Here is a 24,129-nt window from a genome sequence, read left to right as displayed (position 1 = left end):
TTTCAGATGTCACCTGCAGGTGTGTACGGACGAAGGACTTGCGGCCCGTGTAGTCAAAGTTGCTCTTCATGAGGAAGTAGAGGAGGTGGGCGGCGTCACTGCGGATGGAGCTCAGCTTGGAGTTGCAGCACTTCAGGATCTCATAGCACAGAGACGCACACATGTCAGCCCGGCCGTCGAAGAACGTACATGGGAACTAGAACAAAGAGAGGGAGAGAGAGAGAGAGAGAGAGAGAGGAGAGAGAGATAGGAGAGAGAGAGAGAGAGAGAGAGAGAGAGAGAGAGAGAGAGAGAGAGAGAGAGAGAGAGAGAGAGAGAGAGAGAGAGAGAGAGAGAGAGAGAGAGAGAGAGAGAGAGAGAGAGAGGGGTTCTTTGTTAAAGAATGACGCGAGTGGGAGTGAAAGGGGGGAGAATCAGTTGATGCCTTAAAAATGGCTAACCAGGCAGAATAAGCAAGACAGAAAGTCACGCTCTATCAGCCCAACAGCAGGCCGCACGCATTAGACGACAGCGGAGTGACAGGTGACAGGTGGGCGTCTCCCTTACCTTGTAGATGAAGGTGCGCAGCGAGGTGAAGACCTGCTTGAGCGCTGCCTCTGACTGGGGGATCTGAAGGAAGCACAGGTGCACCTGGAACACCTTCTTCATCAGCGGGTTGTGGCCCAGGTCAGAGCTCAGCTGGGTCTGAACACACCAGACAAACATGGCAGACAAACATCAGACACGGGGGCGACCGTGTCATCGCTGTTCTGACAGACTAGAAGACAACCAACGGCCCAAAACACATTATCGATCCATAGGGGACCTCGTTGAAAAACCTTAGTGATGAAGGAGTCCTCCACTGCATGGTTTACGGGACGGGATAGACTTCGCTCCTACTTCCACTAAGCTTGTTTACGATGAATGCATTCCCAGGGTGAGTCGGCGGAGAGAGACCGAGAGAGAGGAGTTACCTTGAAGCCCTTGATGAAGGTGCTGAGCGTGTCCAGAACAGTCAGACACACCTCCGTGGTGACGCTGGCCTCCAGCAGGGACTGGCTGCACACGTCCGCGTCTGCTTGAGAGTATGCTGCACACACACCGCACACCAGGGGGCGACATTGAGATCCTGGATTACCTCCCCATGCCCCCTCATTCACAAAGGTCACCCACTAGTCGACTTACCTCTATATTGTCTGCTCGCTCATTGGCTGAATTGACATTTATAAATTTAGCATTTTATAAACCGACCCACAGTGTGAAGGCTGACAAGACTTACTGTTGTTAAAGGTGTGTGAGCTCTCCAGACAGCCCAGCTGCTGCAGGCGGGCGTGTAGTATTCCCGCCCTGTTACGAGACACAGGCAGAGTCAGAGACTTCCTGTCCTGCACGACAGGGCCCGCCCCCTCCTGGCTCCTGTTGGGTGAGGAGAGGGGGAGAGCACAGTGAGTGGTGGGCTGGGCTGTCATTCAGGGAAAAAACGAGTTCGGTGGACATTCTCTGTAAGTGATCCAAGCCTTCTCGATGGATTTAAAGATGAGATCTAAGGATCTAATTAAATTGAAAACTTTAGCTAAAGACTATACCTATGGAATGAGTAAACAAAAGGTAGGAATATGGCGGACACTACAAACACACCCACACACATATAGGACAGTGGGTAGAAGCACGTCAACAGCACACTAGCTGCAGGTAGAGGGTGAGGGAAAGGGCAAGGACGTCCCACAGTCTCCCACAGTCCAGAACCAGATCAGGGAAAACCTGGGTGTCTTATTAAGAAGCAGTAGCATGCTGTAAGTAAAGGATGTGAGGTGAGGAGAGGGTGGAAGGTGGCAGGTCGGGGGTGATAGGGTGGTGGGGTAGTCAGCGATAGGTCTTACCCAAGCGGGAGAGGAGAGGCCAGCGGCCAATGGCAATAATTACATTGCAGCTCGTCAGCAGTGTTTCAGCCAAGAAAACACACACCAAGAGCTAGGGTTAGCAGATAGAGGGTGTTCCTTACGCCAGTGTGTGTGTCTACGTGTGTGTGTTTGTGTGTGTAGGTGTTTTCCCCTATCACAACTCAACGTAACACAGGTCTGTTGAAATATGAACCTGCCATGTCATTGCATTTAATAAATACACACAATGAGTCCCCTATTGAGGAAGTTTGGACATTATTTGGCCATGAGAACCGGTGTATCCAACAGCATATTTACCTGGCAATGAATCTCTTCCCCATGTACCTGAACTGGTGGAGACACACTCTGCAGGATAGAGAGACAATAGTATTAACTGCATAGAACACATCCAAAGGATCTGATGATGTCAGCTGTTCATGAAGTCTGAAAGCGATAAACAAACGAGGAAACCTTATAACAACTTACTCCACCAGTGTGAAGAAGTCCATGAGCTCTGACGGTGAAGCTTTATTCCAGTACGTGAACAAAGCATCTGAAAGACACAGTAACACAAGTAACACAACCGATTTAGCATAACAACACAAACCACGGTGAGTGCAAAGTATCGTGGGTTTTGTATTGCCGGTGATGCATGGTCGGTGATGCATCGTCTCACCATCAGACATGCTCTTCAGCACGTGCAGGAAGCACATGAGCAGGTTCTTGATCTCGTCCCGGTCCAGTTTGTCACAGCGCAGGAGAGAGCTGCCCAGGGCAGATGCACACTGGTTCTGATCGACACAGGGAGAGAGGGAGAGTGTCAGAGGGAGAGCGTCAGAGAGAGAGAGAGACAGAGTGAGAGAGAAAGAGAGAGAGAGAATGGCAGAAGCAGGGAGAGAGAGACAGACACAGTCACACACAAAGGTGAAAACGTAGTTCCGACCGTAGTCAGTTTCTGAGAGGTGATAGGGACTTTCTGGCCCAGAGAAATTCTTGCATGTGTGCTTGGTAGTTGTGTCATAGAGAAACACACACACAGCTTCAAAAGTCCACACTGCACTCCACAAAGGTCCCAGCATGGCTTTCTGCCCACAAAGAAAAGCGGTAGTAACCCCAAGTGATTTATATGGAATCTGCTGTTGGAATCTTCAAGGCAAGAGAGAGCGCCAACACAGCACACACACTCCATTCCCTGGGGAGGGACACTCTTTTGGGGGGGGGGTTAGGGTCGGGTGTAGAGGGGTACTTGAAGAGGTATGTCGCCATCTTCGCCTGGCTGTGTGAGAGTGGGCGGGGGGGTGTCCTGCAACACGGCGCTGCCCTGTGGTAGGACGGGCAGGGGCGCGGAGAGCAGAGAGAAGTCCATGGTGACCCTCTTTGCCGCCCGGCCCAGTTGGGGGGAGTCCTCGGGCTCCAGGGGGAGGGGGGGCACGTTGACTGAGTGCCTCCTGAATGTAGACTTGTCCCTCTGCCACCAGGGGAGGGAGGGGGGGAGGCGAGGATGGAGGGAAAGGGGTTAGAGGCTAAATATGTCTTAGTTGTCCCAGTTGAGGCCCAACCTTAGTACACACATCCAGGCCTCCGCCATCCTGAGGTGAGGTCAGCCAGACTGAAGGCTGGACAGGGTCAGGGACTACCAGGATCATTTGAAAACAACTGGGCATTTCACACACAGACAGAGACCGCACAAGTGAGACAGGCAACACACCTGGGCAGATATATATTTGTGGGAACGATGTTGAGTCTGGGATAATTGGGTTGTTTCAAATTGTAACTGGGCTGTCCTGTCTGGCTGCCTCTTTCGGTCCATCTCTCTGTCTCTGTTTGACTGCCTGCCTGCCTGCCTGCCTGCCTGCCTGCCTGTCTGTCTGTCTGCCTGTCTGCCTGTCTGTCTGCCTGTCTCTGCTGTCTATCTGTCTGTCTCTTGGTCACTTTGTTTATCCGTCTGTCTTTCTCCTCCATACCTTCTCCAGGGAGTTGGTCTTGTCGCTGCTCTTGTCCAGCAGGCTGTTCCCAGAGTCAGTGCTGACCAGGGAGCCTCGTGAGTCATTGTGCACAGAGCTGATGTTGTGGGTGGAGGTGTGGGGAGAGGCTGCAGTGACGAAGCAGATTAGAGAGGAACATCTGAGGTGATTCTCACAAATGGAGGAGAGAGTGTGTAAATGGTACACCACACAGCATGGGATACCATTTATTTTGAGAAGAAACACACAAACACACATACATACACATGCACACACACACTTCTCACCTGTGCCAGAGATGACCCCAAACACATCCTTGTGTAGACTGTTGTCCAGGCAACCCCCCAGCCTTGGAGGAGATGCCATGGACACCCCGATCAGAGAGTCATCTCTGCCATTCTAGAAGAAGACACAGAGATGATGAACAAGGTAACAAGTCATGATATCCTGCTGTGATTCCACTGTTGAGCACTGGGGGTCAGTCTTACGTTGGAGTGGTTGGTTGTAAAGGGGGAGCTCTCCTTGACGTTGAGCCTGTAGACGTTGTCTTGGAGCAGGCCAAACAGAGGCAGGTAGAGGGTGGCCAGTCTGGACTGCTGACTCTGGAACAACACACGCTGGGTTACTGTAGTTGGACAAGGCTCATCTCAAGTTACAATCCTACGCATCAGTTACTGGCTCAACCTCATCACTTGTTGCAGTTTCTCCGAATAATATTTGACTATAAATTGAATTACATACAAGTATATATGGGAAAGGCTTCAATTGTGTTCCTGGAAGTAAGGGGGAGTGGGGAGTTTCATGTTGTTCAATTGTAACTTGTTTAACTGCATGCTCTTATGGTTCTTCCCTTTGGCACCTATTTGGTTTTCCACCATGTATGCTTCATGTTTTGGCTGCTCGCAATGTTTGGGGCTATCTCGTTGTTATGATCAGTGACCTATGCTCTTTTGTAAAGCTCTCTCTTGGAAATCTGACTGGGAGTCAGGTGGCTGAGCGATGAGGGAATCGGGCTAGTAATCCGAAGGTTGCCAGTTCGATTCCCGGTCATGCCAACTGACGTTGTGTCCTTGGGCAAGGCACTTCACCCTACTTGCCTCGGGGGAATGTCCCTGTACTTACTGTAAGTCGCTCTGGATAAGAGCGTCTGCTAAATGACTAAATGTAAATGTAATGTAAATGTAAATCGCTTTGGATAAAAGCGATTGCTAAATGCATGAATGTAAATGTAAGTAAAGGTTTTGATTGGGCAAAACCGTGGGGCCGGGTGGAGCAGAGGAAGTGGGCAGTCCTCCTCACCTTGGCAGAATAGCGTTCGTCGAAGGTATGTTTGATCATCAGGCTCTTCAGCACCTGGATAGCGATCTGACGGATGTCGTGGAGCTCCTGCAAGGCTCCGCCCACCTCCCTCAGCAGCAGCCCAACCAGGAAGTGGTTTCGACAGAAGTCATCAGTCAGCGAGTAGTCCAGCTGCAGGTCTGAGAGAGGATGTATCTCAGGGTGTGTGCATGGGTGTGAGTGTGTGTGTATAATGAGTAAAAAGCTAGATCCTGTACAAATTACGTAAGTGTGTGCGTGTGTGTGTACCTTGAAATCTCTGGATCCTGCCTTTTCCGAAGGGCATGGGCAGGTTGAGAGGGATGTAGTGCTCATGGTTACACACCTCCCGCAGGAACTCAAACTTAAACTCGTACAGCGTCTGTCGGACAGGAGCAGAAGGAAAACAATGCAGTTCTGAAAGCTGAATATTCTGAAAACTCATTCCTCCACCTGTGATGACTCATTGCTATTCATCAATAACGTTATACACTGAAAAGGAATCCACAACCGATGGCAATATCTTCAAGATGATGAAACTAACCTTGGGGTCTCCAGGTAAGAAGCAGTTGATGTAGTTATTAATCTGCTTGAAGACAAAGCCTCTGTCCATAAAGGTGAAACAGCGCTGGTGAGGAGAAACACATCAGATAACAACCTTGTTTACTCAAGACCGTACCCAGTAGTATCTCAATACAGACACAAACACACACAGGAGTCTCGGCATGTCCCTGTCTGTGGAGATCTGTCCTACCTTGATGAACACGGCCAGGCTGTGGTTGGCGTTCCTGGCTGCGTCCAGGTTGTCCTTGTATTTCTGGGTGATGTGAGGCATCAGCATGTTGACCAGGGTCTCCACCGCATGGTGGTAGGATGCAGAGAAGCGCTGGTTCCTAGACAGCTGGAGAGGAGAACAGAGAAAGGTTTAAGAGAAGAGGAGAGGCGAGGAGAGAGGAGAGCAGAGAGGAGAGCAGAGCAGAGGAGAGAGGAGAGGCGAGGAAAGGAGAGGAGAGCAGAGGGTGGAAGAGCTCACCTTGACCTTCCCACTCTCAATCAAGTGCTGAGCCATAGACTTCACTAAGGCTTCAAAGAAGTACCACGAGTACTGTAAAACAGAAATGTCATATCTCAGAAGAAGAACTTGCACCAGCACACACCAACACCCATAGACACACACAAACAGGGATTGTACCTTGAGCAGCTTGTTGCTTGTGAGAAAGTCAGTGGAGGGTTTGAGTATAGCTGTCATGGCTTTAGCTAGCTCCTCATGGACCATCTTCACACTGCTGGTCATGTACGGTTCAGGCTTAAACACAAACTAGAGAGAGGGAGCCGAAAAGGTTCTCATCACTCTTAGCTTAGCATCATTTGCTGTATACCAGTTCTACAGACCTGCAACCACTAAGATAGCTAAATTCCCTTTGAATGCTTTTGTCATGTTACAAACAGAGCAGGACTTTAGGCAGGCTTCATCTCACTGAGTGTTTTCTCCGGTCAGTGTAAGATAAGAAGTACAAGTGAAACCAAACCTTAACATAGGATCTCAGATAATGTTCAAGGCCTTCCTCGTGACACTGAGCTACAACATGCACCATCACCCTGGAGAGAATGAGAGAGAGATAGAGAGAGAGAGAGAGAGAGAGAGAGAGAGAGAGAGAGAGAAACAGTGAGATGATAAGAAGGAGAACAAGCCAGCAATGAAGAACACAGTAATAGTACAAGCCAACACCTTATTAAAATACCACGAGAGGACTTCAAAGGGTTACAGCACGGTCCATACAGGACCTTTTAAATAAAACACACATATGGTGAGAGTTAGCCACAGGTGAAGACTTTTGAAAACTAGAGGCTTCCCACAAACAAGAACAGAAGGAGAACAGAAGACAACCTGGAAGTCTAAGTAAGGGCTGAGAGATTCCTGGGTATTTCAGCCTATAAGGTGAATATGGACCCTAGATTCTCAATACAAGTGCACTTGCATTACACTCTGCTGACCAAAAGCAAAAGACAAATACAATTTAAACAATACACAGGGCATTTTAGTATAGACCGTGACCGTCACTTCAGAAGGAGAACGGTTGTGGTTGACCGCTCACCTGGTCACATTGACCGCCACGTCCTCGTGGTTGGCTCTGGTCAGAACGCGAAACAGCTGGTTCAGAATAGTTGGCAGGAAATTGACCATCACATGACCCTCCATGGCATGAAGGCTCTGTATAAACACACACCATGAGCCAATAAAAAACACATTCATCTGACTGTCATTCTCTTTGCTTCCCCCTTTATTCAATAATCTTGTATTTATTATTATCATTAGGTCTCCTGAGGTGTCTTCTGTACCTTCAGGTACTTGACCAGCTCTCCCTCAGATGCCTGTTCTGAACTCTCCATGCTCTGGCAGTGGTGGAAGAAGTTGTGTAGATGTTGGTCCTGAAGGGAAGAAATACAAAGTGGGGCGTCAATGGCTGGAGGTCCACAACTTTGTGGACTGGACACTAAACACCTCACCTTCTTGATGGGAAAAGACAGCAAGTTAGAAATATAAGACGCCATCAGAGACTACGTGTTTGACAAATAGGCATCAAATACTGTACCCACCTGGGTGTAAACAGTGGAGACGAGATGAGTCGATACTTTAAACAAGGTCTTCCCTCCATCCACCCATCTGATCTCTGGACCCGAGTGCTGGAACACACCATGAGGAGAAGGCCATGAAACGAACCATATTCCACTCTCTGCTTTCAGCTAAACCAATTAGCCCAGCCTGACACAGCACTGGTGCTCCCGCACAGGAGGGGCACCTCATTTGCTTTCTGGGAGGATCTTCAGTCAACTGGATTAGCCTACATTTGAATGTTAATGCAGTTTTACTGCACACAGATGGGAAAGCCTCAACAAGCTCCCAAACCAATCATGCCTAATGAGACAAAAGCCTGCAGACAGATCTTCAGATGTATTATTGATTGGAAAGTAATTAGATTAATGATTTTACGCATGCCAAACACCTGATGACCAAGACCGGTATAACCTTGATGACAAAGAGAGTGTGAGGCATAAGGAAGACAATGTTGGTCATTGGTTGGATATTTAAAAAAACTGACCCCACTAGCCAATCATAAACCATCTGAATGTTACCTTGACAGTGCCATCCTGGCTGGCGAGGTACCCAGGGGGCAGGCTGGCAGCGACAGGTAGATGCTGCTCGTTCATGATGACCCTGCCGTCCCTAAGCAGGGGCAACCACGCAGACCCCACTACACAGGAAAACACACAAACACACACACACACACATGATCAGACGCAGTAACAGCTAGGGTTTTCATTACTGGACCTATGTCCATTCAATTACAGATCGTATTCCCTAACTGTGCGAATGTGTGCGTGTGTGTGTGTGTGTTTATGTGTGTCCCACCTGGAGTCTCCACGAGGTCCTTCTTCTTGCTGTTGCTGTCACAGCTGACGTGGTAGAAGGTGAAGAGGAGGTGGTGCTTCTCATGGAGCTGGGTGGGCAGCTCCATCTTAATCTGGGGCCAAAACAAGTCGTTATTAATCAGAGAGACCTAGTTCCACATTCTGCCCAAATCATGTGCGCTCATTCGCATGCGTTCAAAGTTTGCAAAGCGTTCTTGTGTAGGATGTGGGTGGGTTCTAGTGGAGCAGAACCTCGTTGTAGAACTCTGGGTTCTGTTGGTGGTGTAAGACGGCAGCGTAGGCCTGCTTGGTGATGAGCTGTCCTCCTGGACGGCCGTAGATACACTGGAGGAACAATGTTTGAAACACGCCTAGTCAGCTTCGCTAAGCCCCAAGATATCTGAGGGGTTTCCCAATAAACATGCAAACATAACTATGCTGAATCATATTGAAATACGATGTTGTGGCTGTTTTTCAGGGGATGTGCAGAGTATGTAAAGTTGATGAGAGGTAACGGGGGATGCTGATGTGTTTACCTTTAGGGGCTGAGCGTCCTCTTCGTCTGAGTCTTTGAACTCAACACAAACCGCAATGTTCCTTGCCTGAGGAGTGAGAAAAGCAGAGACGAAGAGGGAGATTGAGAGAAAGAGAGAGAGAGAGAGAGAGAGAGAGAGAGAGAAAGAGAGAGAGAGAGAGAGAGAGATGCTGAATGAGATAATTGATTCCGGTATTTCAAACAAACAACTGCAAAAGATACTTACATAGGCGCCGATACTGTGGGTGCTCCGGAGCTCGAGCACCCACGTGTGTCAGACTGCCAGTAGACTACATTCATTTAAAATTAAATTTTAAAGACTGTGCGCCCGTGAGCACCCACTGAGGAAAACACGAAATCGGCGCCTATTCTTGCAGAAGATATATTAAAAGAATAATAATCATAAGTTGAGAGAAACATAAATATGAAGTGTAAGAGACATAGCCTCAGAGCATGTATTTATTGTGTAATTCCCATTATTCCATCCAAGCCTAGGTACCTTAGCGAAGGCTTTCTGCCCGTCGTATTTAAGGTGTTTGGGGTAGACATAGAGGTGGTTGTTGTAGATAGTGAAGGGCTGGGAACACTTAGCGATACACGGAACAAACTCCTCCACTTCCAGTAGAGCGCTGCCTGGCTCGTTGCCCTCAAAGTTCCTCACAGGGATGTAGGAGGAAGTGACACAATCTTCAGATACAGGAAACAGGAAAAGAACCAGAGGACTGAGTGACATCAGCAAATGGTAAACTCATGGCTGGTGGTGAATATAAGACTCAATTGTGAGTTTAAATAAAAGGTAGAGGATTTCACATGGGCTGGGGGATTGGCTGGTCCTACAGGCTTACTTGTCACATCTGGAGCCACGTTGTCTATGGTCACGTCTAAGTTCCCTAATATCACCGGAAGCTTGGCCATCTTCTCTGGTCTGAGAGACAGAGGTAGCAGTTATTATCAAGTGTATGGTTGTATTGAAACGAGTCAGCTGTGAAGTTTATTCCACTCGATTTTTGTAACCAGTGTATGCAAAAGATCTGGGTCTGTCTAAGAAGCTTTTAATGACACTACAGTCTGTCTATCAGGACTTCATTGCTCTTTCTCGATCAGAACTTACTTCCTGAAGTCTGTCAGCAGTTTGAACATGTCCTCGTCTGACAGTTTGCTGCTGTCCTGTCTGTAGAGCGCGGAGAAGCGAGCGCTTTTGTCCAGAGTCCCTGATGCGTCTTTGAACACAGGCCTGCGGAACACAAGAGAACCCTCAGAACCACAGAAGGAATGGGGGAGAGCTTCACAAGATCTATTTAAATCATTTTCTTTTGAGGTGGTGTTTTTCCAACGAGAGCTGAGGCTGTTCAGAACCATGTTTTACGATCAACTAAGTTTGAGAAAACAGCAGTTTGAAACTTAGCACAATCTCGCATCCTGACAAAAAAAAAAAAGACTATGCAGAGTATCCTAGGCTTCCAGACCCAAGGAGAGGCAAGCAGGTTTCTTGTACCTGGCTGCCCATGCGAACGGCATCCTGTACTGGCCCAGTCGGCTACAGGCTGCCCTAGCATTCTTCAACACCTTCTGAGCCACCTGAGAAACAACATAGCAACACAGCCAAAAAATAAGAATTTGACGGCGGCCACAGAGTTTAGGAAGGAGGGAATCGTCAGCCCCCACTAGGTTAGTAAAACAAACCAGTGTGTGTGTGTGTGTGTCGGATCTGTACCTTGGTGGAGTCAGTGTTCTTCATGTAGGGTTCAGTACAGTGGGTGATCCCCCCCTGTAGGATCTTCTCTATCCGGGCCACAAGGAAGATCTCAGGATGGGGGCACGTCACAGAAAACACCCCCTGGAAAAACATGGAGATACAAGGGGAGGGGTAAAGCTCAGGGTTGTGTATCTCTGCACTGGTGAACTTTGTCAGCCTCCTAGAAGAGAGGGAGACCACAGGGTTTCTATAGTGGAAGTACATATCTACCTTCCTAGGGTACTGAAGCGCCCCCTCTGGTAGCCCGTTGATCTGTCTGTCGCCCCCCAGCGGTCCATCTACCCCTCCGTTGACGCGCTGATCCGACCCCGACCCTCCTGACCAAGAGCCGGATGTCATCTGCCGGACCAGAGGGTGATTGAGGTCCACATGGAGGTCTGCTGAGATCTTCCTGCTGTTCTGAACGTCGAAGAGAGACAGGACCACGTAGAAGGGCTCCACCTAAGGACAGGGAGCAGGGGAGGGTTAACTGCCTGGGTGTGTACGTGGGTGAGTGTGTGGTCTGTATGTAAAAGTGATTTGTGTTCCCGAAGACAGGAGCCATGCTTAAGCGTTGGGCGTGTGTGTGTGTGTGTGTGTGTGTGCGTATATGTGTGAGTCCTCGGCAGGGCTTCTGTTTCTCTTTCCCAGGGCAGAGTGTTGTTCACATCACTGAGGCAGACCTCAGGGAGTGACAGCAGGAAACCACCATCAGACTGCTCCTAATGCATTATGGGAGTCCTTGACTGGTTTCCATGGCAAAACACATTTCCTGCACCACAACACTAATAGTGATGATTAGATCCAGCTAGCCAGAGCATAGGGGCTGTGGATGATCTTCTTAAGTGATTATGACCTAGTTCCAGACATATTTACTAAAAGTATATTTTCCAAAATAGTGCTAGTTTGTGTGTGTGCTGTGTGGTGTGTGTGTGTGTGTCTTTGAGCCTACATTAGTAGTCGGCCCATCGTCGTTTTCAGCAACACAGCTTTGGAGGTTGAAGGACAGGTCATGGCAGTTCACCAGCACACGCTTGCCAAACTTCTCCTCAAACTGCCTCACATCCGGCTCGATCCCTGAGAAGTCTAGTTTCTTTAGAGACATTACAGACAAAATGAGCCTGCGAAGCATACAGTGTCGTACCTTCGTGAAGTAAACAAAATGATTCATTTCGATTCACACAAAAGCGTCAGGCAGTTGTTCAGCCACCTGTGTGTCTGGGTCCAGAGTGAACAGCTTCAGGCGAGTCTCACTCCTCATCTTGGACTCAATATCTCTGGCGGTCTGGAGAGAAATGGAAAATAATTGTAGATGGCAGACTGACAAAGCAGTAGGTGACTGAGTGGTCCAAGTCTTAATGTATTGGCTGCCAGTTAATATAGGTCTTTCCATTTTCCATTGTGCAACCGAGCCGGTGGCTCTGACGCTGGTCTGCCTCCACACTGCCACGTTTCCCCCCTGGACACTCATCCAGAGAGCAGACAAGCTGGCCTCGTCTGGCCTCTGCATTTGGAGGCCTTGCACACACAGCTAAACCAGATGTGTGTTGGGTTGGCACTTTCAAAGCAAGTCTGGACCTGGTGACTAGGATCATGAGAGGAACAGCTGGAGACTTCTGCTCTAGACACCCACATCTGCAGACAATCAATGGTGTTTGAGATCGGTTTCACTGTAAACTATAACACCAATATCGTCCCAACCTGCTCAGCATAGATCTAAGTAGGGCTTAGCCCGGGTGTAAAATGGTAGACCATGACCAGTGTGAAAGGGTGTAGAAGCTTAGGTTTCAAAATGTCCTACCTGAAAACTGTCCTGAAAACTTCCTGTGGACAGGTCAGTCTTTAAAAGTTCATCATCTATAGGAAAAGAACAAAATGCCTTTTCAGTTAGTAACAACGTCCCTATACAGTATGCATAAATGAACACACAAAGAGGGCTCCAGTAATCTTGAGAGCAGCTCAAGTATTTCACGGTTGACAGGTATTTATAACGTAACATCCCCGTGAGTGATTAGTGCTTCAACAAAGTCATCTTAAGAGGGAAAACATGGGTGGTCTGCCATACACAAGCATGTACACGCAAATTCGCACACAAATATTCAACCATTTCTTCCTCTCTCTGTCTCTCTCTCTCTCACACACACACACACACACACAAACACACACACACACACCGTCATGCAGATCTCCATTCCTCTTCTCCTGCATGGCCAGTTCAAAGCTGCTGTGGAGGATCTTGTTGAGGGTGCAGATCCAGTCGTCCATCTCCCCCTCGCTGTCTGCCGCCAGCAGGTACGTGCTCTTGTCCTGCATCTTCAGCTCAAAAGCAAACCGACGCACTTTGCTGTTCTGCAAAACCAAAATATTTTTGGGGGAACGTAAACAAAAGATTTTTTTTAATGTATTTAGGGAAATTAAACGCTGTGCCTGAAACCAAAACGAGTGTGTTACGTCTGGTCGCTTTCTTTCATGTTTCTCTTACCTGGACCACCCCCATGCAGGAGTCTAGGAAGATGGTTCCTTTGGGCTCCTTAGAGGTCTTCTCATCCTTGTAGAAGTTGAGGTTGTAGGAACCGTCCCCAAGCTGGGCCAAGTGGAAGTACCTCCTCTTGAAGGACTTCAGAACAGAGACAGAAATAGAGGAAGTAAACAACCAGACACTGAGATCATCTGGTTACTAAAAATACTGAGCAGGGAGTAAGAGCTGGGGTGATGGGGCGTGGGATCTTGAAAAACTTGAGGCTACCGTACTACATTGGCTAATTTAGTTTCCATGTGCGCAGAGTTGTTTTGGGTAATGTAGTAATAATCACATACTGTATGGTGAAAATGACTGTATTTTTAACTAAACATAATAGAAATTAGCTAAACCACAAAGGGCCCAAATAAGGGACATTTAAACAAAGATAATGGTCATGGTATGGTCTTTACCAATGCTGTTATGTGGGTTGTACGATCTATATGAAACAAAATTATCAGTGTGTGCTTTTGGAGATGGATGAAGTAAGCAGTTGAAGTGAAGGTACTGAACGTGTAACGAGTATGATGCAGTGTTTCTGAGGGAACCTACTCTCATTGTGACACTAATAGCGCTGTTCATGTTGGCTTTATACAGCCAGCCATGTTTAGAGACCCCTCCTTTCTGAGAGCCCAGGGAGGCTGTGTCCTAGAGAGGACAAAGGACAAACACAATAGATAATTAACATGCCACACACACGTACAAACACACACACGTCCAAGTGAATCTGGAGGTAGGAGCTGGCTTCAAGGTCCTAAAAGGAGTAGCAGTGTGTTGCAAGTACTGAGGAGTGTGTTCTTCACTGCATGTTTTCAGCCTTCACTCAGACATAGCAGCAATAGCATGCCTATGACTTTAAGATAGATTACTGTCCTAAACCTGTGTCGGGGTCACTACTGGACAGGACTTCATGTGTTGTTTACATCAAGGAGTTATGGGGAGAGAAGCAGGCGATGTTGACCGGGTCAGTCTGGGTATGTGCCAGAACAATCAGAAGCAAGATTTTTTATTATTATCATTAATTAAGTATGAATTGATTAAAAAATATGTTGTTTTACCCAAGTAGGGTTTATAGTTCATATTCAAATATAACGGATAGGGGTTTGGATATAATAGGTGGTTTATTAAGGTACAACGTGGTACCAAACACAGATTGTCTGTTGAAGGATTGAGTCGACTTGAATAATGAGCAAGACAAGGACACCTGCTGGGATTCCCAGACAAACCAAGGAGCATTCTGGGACTTTTCTGCTTACCTCATCTTTCTCCATGTCTTCATCTACCTCAAACAGATGGACCGGGAGCTTCTCCGGTCTGGACACCTTACTGTACAACAACACATTCAAAATATTTACAAGTACACATATGCATATACATGTGATATGTAATGGTTTTAAAACAGCTCTGTCTCAATGCCTGACATAGAAATATGCCTGGGCCTGTTTGTTCTTCACTACATTGTGTTAACAGCACATTTATCTTTGTTACTACACTGCCTATCAGTCTTGGCTTGCAATGGAAATCTTCACACCGAATCCACAGTTGTTATTACTGGTGACATTGTTAAACTGGGACAATGTCTCACTCTGTCCTACATCCTTCTCAAGGCCAGGTCTGAAATGCCAGTCCAAGTTCAGACACAGCTGAATGTTACACTCCATAGCTAAAACTTGAGCTGCAGATGTAGTGAAAAACCTCTGACCTCCACAGTACGGAGCAAGCTCCATGGGACTTTTTAAGTAAACAACGCCAAGGTCAGGGTCAGAGGTCGCCTCTTTTCATGCTCACTGGCTACAAGCGTGATATGTAGCATCTGTAAAGCACATTCCCTCCACAATGTCCTCAGGGAGTGGGCCTCTAAAAGCAAAGACATTGGGCACAGACCCCATGGATTGTGGAATACCACCCAACCCCCCAGCCCCCCCCACCCCCCATGATGTTTTGATATAATTTAACAGCAGTCCCAGAATAGCGCCAGCAGGCCTTGCTGAGGAAAACAGAGGAAGTCTGTTGATTGTTGTTGTGGAGTACCTCCACATCTCAGGAGACAAACACATTTCCTTTTTTCTACACAATCGAAAGGCAGTAAACAAAGTGTGGATGGACTTAGCATGACAAATTAAGTTCCACATCATTTTCAGTACTTAACTCAAAATGAGGGTTGGCTTGATAACTTGTTGACTTGATGATCTTAAAGGCAATTTTGCAAACCTTTTAGCAGGATTAACAGTTCTGCAGTACTTGCTTGTATTTACACAGTCAATTACATCAATACTTTCTCCTTTTAGTGACCCTGGAATGAGGCCAATGTTAACTTCATGCCAACTCAATGTCAAGGCCAAGTTGATGTGTGTTAACTATGAGAGATAACCAACCTCCAGGTCTGACTAGGTCTATTACAGTCCCAAGTGTCCGTCCTAGAAAGGCCTAGTTCAACAGAACCTCTAGTATTCCCACCAGGAGGGTTGTCAGTATAGCTGTGTGTAGAGGCATCAGAAGAGCTGTTTCAACCCCTGCAGCGCCACACCTGCTTTTACAGCTGAGCCTGCCTCCCCGCAAGGCAGCACAGCTGGTACTTACTTTGGGAGCTGGCGGAAATCTCCGGAATAATCCTCATATTTGTAATTGACCACATGCCAGTCCGACTTGTATGTGTTGATACACTACAGATTGGAGGGATAGGGAGGGAGGGAGGGAGGGAGGGAGGGGGGGAGAAACGGGGGAGGGAGAGTGAGTGAACAGACGTAGAGACAGAAACTGAGAAGATGAGTCGATGACTGGTCTTTTTAAACAATAACAAAGTGCCACTCCTTAAAAAATGCATGCATAGCGAGGAGAAAATTATTTTTCTACCGTAATATAAACAAAGGGAATGAATAGAGGTTCTAATACTGGAAGTGTGGTCAAGACTCCAAAGCCTGAACCCATTGTAGAATGGTTAGGATGATTAAATCACCTCATAACAAATGAGATTAGCTAGCAAAACATACACCCTTAGGAATAAAGGATTTGGCAGGTAGGCCTGGGTGGAGAACTCAACTTAAGAGCATGGTAAAACCAACCAGCTACTCACTCATTATGAAGTATTAAAAGGATTTAGCTGTGTCGAAGTTCTATCAAACCTGAATTATGACTTCTACAATTTTCATTGGTTAACCGTTACAAGGAAAAACATCTCAATCAGAGTCATGACCCTCCCGCAACAAGCTGCAGCTGGTGATGATGTCATGACGTCACTCCCTCGCCACAGAGGGGAAATCTCCCTGTACTCCTATAATCTGACCACACCCTGCCCCCTGGGACCCCTTAGACCACATGACCTTCCTAGGACAGACACACACGCACAAGCAGACACACAAACAGAAACAAACACACACACACACACACATAACACAAACGTATACATCCCCACCCATATACTGTACCCAGAAACCCTATTGGAAAGAATGTTAACCCAAATGCTCCTGAACCCAGACTATATGAAGAGGTCTCCCACACTAGTACATGGACAAACATACCATATCCCCCCCCCCCACAACAAACACACTCGAACGCAAATGAACACCCGTAGCAGTCGTAAAATGAAATATCTTTCAGGTTTGTCTGAAAGGAGATCTCGGCCTGTTAGCTCAGGTGTGTGTCAGTCTCACCTCCTGGACGAACAGACTGCGGGCTTCTTTCTCAGCGCTCCCCGGCACCGTGGAGAACGTGGTTCTACCCTGACGCCTGAGGGTGGACATCTGAGGAGACAAAACACAAGACGTCACTCATCCACGCTCACGGCTGAACACAGGACTTTGGCCCCTTGTGTTCTGAGCAGAAGATGACAACGTCGCATTTATGCAGATACAGAGGAAGCTAAACAACCTAAATCTTTCTTTAAAGGGTGTTTTTGTCCTATATTAGGCGTTATTACGGTCTGGGAAACAAGTCCTTAGAGGAAATCAACTGTCTTTGTTCTTGTTCTCTTTAGGGACGTATAGTAATAACACAGAATGATGAGGGTCTGTAGAAAATGCCCCAGAGCTTCCTCGCACATCTAATTCTGCTCCTCTGGGACAGACTTCCATAATGGGTTCAGACAGAGCCACAGGCAGCAGTGCAACCAGGACAGGGAGAGCCTGGAGGCAGCATGACACCCAGACACCCATCTTCTGAACTGCTGAAGGGTTGTGAAAGTCCAGCGGTCCTCGTCGTCCCAGTTCATAGTGCTCCTCCGCTCACTCGATAGGGTACAGTGACACAATGACCTACTGTACTCTTCAACTCGTGACGTGGCCAAAGCTAGTGTTACATCTTATTTTACACACTACCCTCCATTTCAAACCCACTGTGGCAATTTTGATTCTGTCAACAACAACAACAAAAAAAGGTGTATTTATCACCAGTAGTTCAGAGGGAAGCACACCCTGCTCAAAAAAGTATCCAAAAACGCTATCAAATTTGCATTACAGTTTGTTATTAAAGACATTTAAACAAACACAAGATGAGAAGAGCAATTGCATTGTTACTGGGTTCCAAAGGTGTCAGAAGGTGTCCAGTTCAACACCACAGCCCATCCAACAAACACTGACCAGTCAGCTCTAGAACATCTTAACAAGTCCACGTCCAACTGTGTGCAACCAATTAATAGCATTCCTTTCACGCCCATTAACCCTGCATTGAATGGTTTCCCAGTCTGTGTGCGTGTGTGAGGGAGTGTGTTCCTGTCCTGCCAGCCCCCCAGGGGCGGAGAGCTGGAGGATGTCAGGCGTTAAATCTCCTGGAGAGGAAAGGGCAAGCGCTCTGGTAGGATGGAGGGATGATGGAGAAATGCTCCAGCAGAGTGACGTGGGGTGTGGAGGGATGTGTAGATGTGACAGGCCAGAAGACTTCAGATCATCACAGTACAGTAGACCGCAACCAACCCATTCTTTGCTTCGGTCAACCACTGCCCAAATGGTTACTTTACCTCCCCAGCTATCTCTCTCTCTCTCTCACGAGTCTGTGTATGTATAATGTGTATTTCCGTGCGAGTATGTTTGCTCATCGAAGTGTGAATGATTAATTACACGCGAGGAGGGAGGGAGTCGGATGCATGCGTGTGTATGTGTGTGTACTGTATGTGCTGTGCATCTGTGAGAACCACATGTGCTGTGGGATGTTTGCCAGACTGAAGTAGTTTGTCAGGATGACAATACTCACACTCACAGGCGGTGAGAGTCACTGTCACTAAGGGCTAGGTCTGACTAGTGACTGGCACAGAGAATACTGCCTAACAATAGTCACACTCACAACCTGACAGACAGCTATCATGATAGCCGTGAATTGAACAATGTACAGTGTCAATACTGTATTGATAATGATTTACTTTAGTTAGAAAAAACATGATCTTTCCGTGGAAAAAGTCAGTTGACTAAGAATCCTTTCTGTTTCTCTGTATTCTCTGTGGGTAGACGAGCAAGCCAATCAACAGCCTGACTGCATCTGGTCTCCCCTGTCTGTCCAATCCAAGCGGACATACACCAAGTGGAGCCAGGAGCTCAGAGGCCATGTGTCTGGCTGGCTGGCTGGCTGGCTAGTGTTCAGGCTTGTTAATGGGAACCACATGGAGGGTCAGGCTGCCTTGCTCTGCCCCTGACACACCTACCACACCCAGGCCTGGACTCCACCTGAGGGCCCAGCACTGCCAGAGAGAGGCGCACTACCAAACACCCTGCTCCAAGTGTATTTCTGTATGCTCCTACAGAACGCACAGGGCCGTTAGGTACTACACAAACAGTGCAGCGCACGGGAAAAAGGGTAGATTCACACTCCCAGACTCTTCTGGCGACATTACAACTACGAGACCATTGAGAGAGAGATGTCTTTGTCTCGGTCTTTCTCGTCTTTTCTCTCCGTCTCCACACCAAGATTGTGGAACGGTGATGTAACGTTTACTCAGGGTATTGGTTCCTTTGAACACAAACAGCATTTCTACAGAGCGTGCAAACTCTTCAAGTGGCCTGAGAGCCAAAGGACACACGGGAAGAAGATTTACGACCACTTACACATGTGGGCTCTCTCTCTGGGTGCCGCATTTTGAAGGTTTAAAGTCGTTCATACAAACTCTAATTCCCGCTGGTGCTAAAAACGAGACATTTTGAATACTTCACAAAACGGTTGCTAGACAGAGGGAAAGTGGATGAAGGTGGGATGGTGAGGACTGAACGGATATTCTAGAACCTGGTATTCTGTGGTGGTGGTCCAGTCTCACCTGGAAGTCATCCGGAGGGAACTGGAGCATGTCCCGTAGCACATCACTGATGATCTGGGTCTTCCTCTGCAGAAGAACGCTCTCGTAGTCCAGCGGCTCGATGACCTTAGGCTTCACCTGGAGGGACACACAACAGCAGGTCGTTAGCTTAGGTGGAAGCTTCCGGACTGAAAGCTTTCAATGTCAGAGGTCGAACCTCAACCTCTAGGGACAGCTTCAAAAACTAAGCTTAGAGCCGAACTAAAATGATTTTTTTAGGGACGATCTCCACTGATATGTTTCGTATGTCAGACTCAATCAAGCAACCTAAACTTTTAAACCATGGATGGATCATCCGAGGCTTGTGGCCTAGTGTACATTGTTGTTGGACAGAGGCTGCTCCCTGGCACAAGCAAAGGGGATGAATGAGGCTTGAGAGAGGGAGGGCAAAAGAGAGAGGGATGAGAAGGAGCAGAAAGGACGGATGGAGCGGAGGGCCTTGTGTGCCACAGTACCAGTCACTGTGGCATGAGCTCACACGCTGTCCTTCAGCTACACAGCCTCTCATTGGTCCTCTCAGACCATCCTGCTGTCCAATGAGAGGTCACAACTGCTCTCTTGGCAGACCATGACTTCATACCCATGCCCGCAGTCCAGAGCAGGGCATCGGTGCTGGGAAACAGGTTAAAGGTCTGGTGGTTCACTAAAACACCCGCAGCATTCCAAAACAGAGCTTCAGCATTCCACAGGAAACACCCTAAGTGAGACACTCCGTGTCCCAAGAACCCCCCCCCACAAGCATTACAAAGATGATGTTCCATCAGCTGTTTGTGTGTAGGATTGGAAGTGGACTACAGTAGGGTACACATCATGTCTGTATTCCCTGACATGATGTGTTAGGGAATGTGATGTGAGTCTATATAGGATAGGATATAGCCTAACTCTGACTCTTGAAAATCCAGCAAGCTTTAGTCAAACACCGCCAGGGTCAATAAAGTAATCTTTCCCCCTATGTCTGAGTTCTGTTGATGGCTTATTATTTCAAGTCAGGCTGCAAAGCGTTATTGTAATTCAGATTATTTTGTATTCATCCCCTTGGGTGCCTTTCCAACCAATACAAACAGACCTCCGTCCAATTACATAGACGCCTGAACACAGCTTCACCTATAATTCTTACAATCCTGTAAGAGCCTGGAGGATTATGTCAGTATAATATTCCCTCAGTTTAGAGTGGACTACATCCAGATATTCAATATGGACTTTCACTAATGAAGATCATCTGATAATCATAAAAACATAATCTTTATTTCCAGCTGGACACTCGCCACTGATGCCTGACGATAGCCCAGCATGTTTTCATCCAACAAAAACAGTCCCATATGAACACAATACACAGCCAATCATCCGCTAGTTGAGATAGAGTCTCACTCAGAACACACACAGCATGTCTGGAGTGGACAACATGGAGCAGGAAAGCTGTGTTAAGATCTGGAGTTTCCTCAGGATTTTTCACCAGTGGGCTCCACCTCTCATGTCGTATAGCTAGTCAACTCCACATGTCCCTCCTCCTCTATAGATCTCTGGTGACATATAGCCGTGCACTCTAGATTACATGATATGAAAAACCTGTAATACGCATGTCATGCAACAAGATTATGGAAGGATGGAGCAGGGAACAAGGACTTTCTGTGCAATGTGAAAAGTATATGCTTTAGGCACCGCATGCATAAAAGGGTTCTGTTAGTTTATTGCCCAGATAAAGTAATAAACAGTATTTTTTGCAATGTTCTTGACTATCAGTGGCTAAATGAACAAGATATTGCATTGTTAGAAAGTATCTATGGATTACTGAAAATGTAATTTACCAATAATTCTAAAAAGGTTTTGGGGTTCCAATTCATATCCACAGAGTACGGGAAGAGTTAAGGCATGAAAAACCTGCGAGTGCTCCAGTTCTAAAATACGTATTAAAAAAGGATTCAAGTCCTAGGAGACAAAGTGCCCTGAAACCTATAATTTTCCTTTGCAATCCATGAAGCACGTTAGTAACATCACCACTTAAAAATCAAAACATCTCAAATGAATCAATAGAACTCTTTCTGTTTTTAAGTGATAAAAACAGGATGACCAATCACAAACCTTGAAGCCATATTACATGCTGTAGTGTTTAATAGCCCAGCTATTGATGGACATGGTCCTGGATCCAGTCTCAACCTTGCCACCTGATGTGGGTTCTCAAGCCAGACTTACCCCTGCCACCTGTGGGGTGGCCTCCAGCTCTCCCTCGGCCTCAGCCAAACTCTTGTACTGCTGGGGAGACTCAATCACCAGCTCCTTCTTGGCAGCTTTGCCAGCCCGTCCCTGCATTCTTAACAACCCAGGTACAGCCCCCAGATCGAAGGCTATTGCAGTATTCCAACAACACAGAACACACGTTTTCAGCCTGTAGGTCACGGCTTTCTTGCAGAGAAAGCCATGCTCAGTGGGTGTAGGTTCTCAGATCTGAGAGTTCCCCACTGGAACTGTGACTCGCCTCGTCTCAATCCCTACGACCCTGCCTCGCTCACTCTCTTCCTCCCTTTCACAATCTCTTTCTCTCTCTCTCTCTCTTTCTCTCTCTCATGCTCTCTCTCGGGGCAGAAGGAAAAGGGCCCCTCCCACACACAGCTGTGCAGCTGTGGAGGCGTGTGTGTGACAGAGTGTGGGTGTGTGTGTGTGTGTGTGTATATGCATGCATGAGGGAGGATAGAGGGAGGGGATACAATATTAGATCACTCTATCTAACTCCACTCCTCAACAAAAGTTCCTGGGGGCCATGAAGTCAAACGGTCAGCTGAGCAAACCAGATCCACCTGCCACACTCTTTCACTGCTCAAAGCAGAGAGAGAGAGAGAGAGACAGAGAGAGAGACAGAGACAGAGACAGAGACAGAGAGAGAGAGAGAGAGAGAGAGAGAGAGAGAGAGAGAGAGAGAGAGAGAGAGAGAGAGAGAGAGAGACAGACAGACAGAGACAGAGAGACAGAGACAGACACAGAGAGACACAGAGAGAGACACAGAGAGAGACAGGAGAGATACTGTATGAGCACCTAGAATTACGTTTTGAAACTCCAAATCCCCAACAATCAACAGACCTAAACCGGTCTTCCGACCCTCGTCTCTGAGTCTGAGCCTGTGTTGATAAAGTCCCTCTCCGCAGTGATATTTGGGTCTCCCTTTGATCTGTTGCTATGGCGTCTCCTGCCCAGCAGGCACCCACAGCGGGGTGTGCGAACACACACTTCCCCTCATCCGGCCCTTAGACGGCCAAGCCTGGCTGACAGCATTCCCCTCTCCACTTGGTGAGAAAAGGTTAATGCCTTCATCTCTGTCTCTATCTCTCTCTCTCCCCCCCTCCCTCTGACTTTCTCCCTATTTCTCTCAATCTCCCCTCTCTCTCTCTCTCTCCCTCCCTCCCTCCCTCCCTCCCTCCCTCCCTCCCTCCCTCCCTCCCTCCCTCCCTCCCTCCCTCCCTCCCTCCCTCCCTCCCTCCCTCCCTCCCTCCCTCCCTCCCTCCCTCCCTCCCTCCCTCCCTCCCTCCCTCTCTTCTATCTGTGGAGGAGCAGTCTGAGTGGCAGGGAGCAGTCTACTAAATCAGTTGAAAGTGTCTGTGTGCCAAACAATGATAACATTTAGAATTGATCATCAAACGGGAATTAATGTGAATCACTAATCTAATCTGTGATTTGTTTGTTTTTCTAATCCTATCGGAACCTGCCTACAGATGTCCATGAACACATTAACATTCAGATAAAACACACTTGACCTTACAGTAGCCTGCCATTAATCAATAACCACTCACTCATGTTCTGTCATGAATCAACAAACACAAGCTATACCAAATACATCCAATAATTTGCTGTGGGTTACAATCGTGATAGTGAACAAGAGAGAGATAGAAAGTGTGCAGGGAGAGAAAGGCAGGAGTGACAAACAGAGAAAGAGCCAGGGAGAGTGGATGGCATGACATGGGTCGGGCTGACTTCAAAGGGACAATCTCTGCATTGCAGTTTCAGCATCATCATTACTTCCAAGCTACTGTATATAGAGGAAAGACCGAACATGAGTGTGTGCGCACACATGTATCTGTGTGTGTGTGTCAGTGTGTGTGCGCGCGTCTTCTCATAGTCTCTTTGATATGCCTGTGAACTTGACATGATTTTCATTATTTATGCCGTCAAAAAATCCAAAAATCAACACAAAAAAAAATCACTAACTGCCCAAGGGTAATCCCTCGCTCTACCACTGTAACATGACCCCCTTTCTGATATGAAAAGAGACCCACACAATAACTGCAGTATCATTTAATTGGGCTAAACCCTTGGGAATGCATACCAAAATCATTCGGAAATCTTAGATTGGACAATGCAAGTTGGGCTATGCTGTACCGGTTCCTCCTATGGACTGTGTTTCCCATACTGATAGAGAAGCTTGTGTGACAGTATCAGTCACCATGATAATGAGGCTGTTGTAAATTGCTCCCACTGCCATCGCCATTCAACCAGACTTGTGGAAAAGCTCTTGTACCCAGGCTAAACC

The 24,129-nt window shown here is 47.4% G+C and overlaps 1 protein-coding gene across 5 annotated transcripts in view; it reads right to left on the bottom strand.

Annotated features, from left to right (window-relative positions):
* dock9b (dedicator of cytokinesis 9b) overlaps window positions 1-24,129 on the bottom strand; it is a 40,759-nt gene that overhangs the window by 8,155 nt on the left and 8,475 nt on the right. For 2 of the 5 annotated variants that reach the window (XM_067259990.1, XM_067259994.1), the window contains 40 exons: window positions 19,575-19,691; window positions 16,990-17,079; window positions 15,920-16,002; window positions 14,596-14,665; window positions 13,892-13,987; window positions 13,304-13,438; window positions 12,996-13,170; window positions 12,623-12,678; window positions 12,032-12,106; window positions 11,774-11,914; window positions 11,053-11,283; window positions 10,801-10,923; window positions 10,582-10,664; window positions 10,198-10,320; window positions 9,932-10,011; window positions 9,586-9,773; window positions 9,088-9,153; window positions 8,804-8,896; window positions 8,553-8,664; window positions 8,276-8,394; window positions 7,739-7,825; window positions 7,481-7,570; window positions 7,237-7,352; window positions 6,670-6,739; window positions 6,333-6,458; window positions 6,174-6,245; window positions 5,895-6,041; window positions 5,685-5,768; window positions 5,411-5,522; window positions 5,123-5,301; window positions 4,312-4,425; window positions 4,111-4,222; window positions 3,824-3,951; window positions 2,536-2,650; window positions 2,346-2,412; window positions 2,178-2,225; window positions 1,259-1,395; window positions 954-1,069; window positions 547-684; window positions 14-196 (listed from right to left, as the gene is read on the bottom strand). In XM_067259990.1, coding sequence (XP_067116091.1) covers window positions 14-196; window positions 547-684; window positions 954-1,069; window positions 1,259-1,395; window positions 2,178-2,225; window positions 2,346-2,412; window positions 2,536-2,650; window positions 3,824-3,951; window positions 4,111-4,222; window positions 4,312-4,425; window positions 5,123-5,301; window positions 5,411-5,522; window positions 5,685-5,768; window positions 5,895-6,041; window positions 6,174-6,245; window positions 6,333-6,458; window positions 6,670-6,739; window positions 7,237-7,352; window positions 7,481-7,570; window positions 7,739-7,825; window positions 8,276-8,394; window positions 8,553-8,664; window positions 8,804-8,896; window positions 9,088-9,153; window positions 9,586-9,773; window positions 9,932-10,011; window positions 10,198-10,320; window positions 10,582-10,664; window positions 10,801-10,923; window positions 11,053-11,283; window positions 11,774-11,914; window positions 12,032-12,106; window positions 12,623-12,678; window positions 12,996-13,170; window positions 13,304-13,438; window positions 13,892-13,987; window positions 14,596-14,665; window positions 15,920-16,002; window positions 16,990-17,079; window positions 19,575-19,691 — 4,497 coding nt within the window. Of the gene's footprint in view, window positions 1-13; window positions 197-546; window positions 685-953; window positions 1,070-1,258; window positions 1,396-2,177; window positions 2,226-2,345; window positions 2,413-2,535; window positions 2,651-3,823; window positions 3,952-4,110; window positions 4,223-4,311; window positions 4,426-5,122; window positions 5,302-5,410; window positions 5,523-5,684; window positions 5,769-5,894; window positions 6,042-6,173; window positions 6,246-6,332; window positions 6,459-6,669; window positions 6,740-7,236; window positions 7,353-7,480; window positions 7,571-7,738; window positions 7,826-8,275; window positions 8,395-8,552; window positions 8,665-8,803; window positions 8,897-9,087; window positions 9,154-9,585; window positions 9,774-9,931; window positions 10,012-10,197; window positions 10,321-10,581; window positions 10,665-10,800; window positions 11,284-11,773; window positions 11,915-12,031; window positions 12,107-12,622; window positions 12,679-12,995; window positions 13,171-13,303; window positions 13,439-13,891; window positions 13,988-14,595; window positions 14,666-15,919; window positions 16,003-16,989; window positions 17,080-19,574; window positions 19,692-21,803; window positions 22,053-24,129 lie in introns of those variants that run through there. The other 3 variants (XM_067259992.1, XM_067259993.1, XM_067259989.1) reach the window with 3 other exon arrangements.

Source organism: Osmerus mordax, chromosome 22, assembly GCF_038355195.1.
Source record: "Osmerus mordax isolate fOsmMor3 chromosome 22, fOsmMor3.pri, whole genome shotgun sequence".
In the NCBI taxonomy this organism is placed as follows: domain Eukaryota; kingdom Metazoa; phylum Chordata; class Actinopteri; order Osmeriformes; family Osmeridae; genus Osmerus; species Osmerus mordax.
This window is presented reverse-complemented; position numbering and strand designations above follow the sequence as displayed.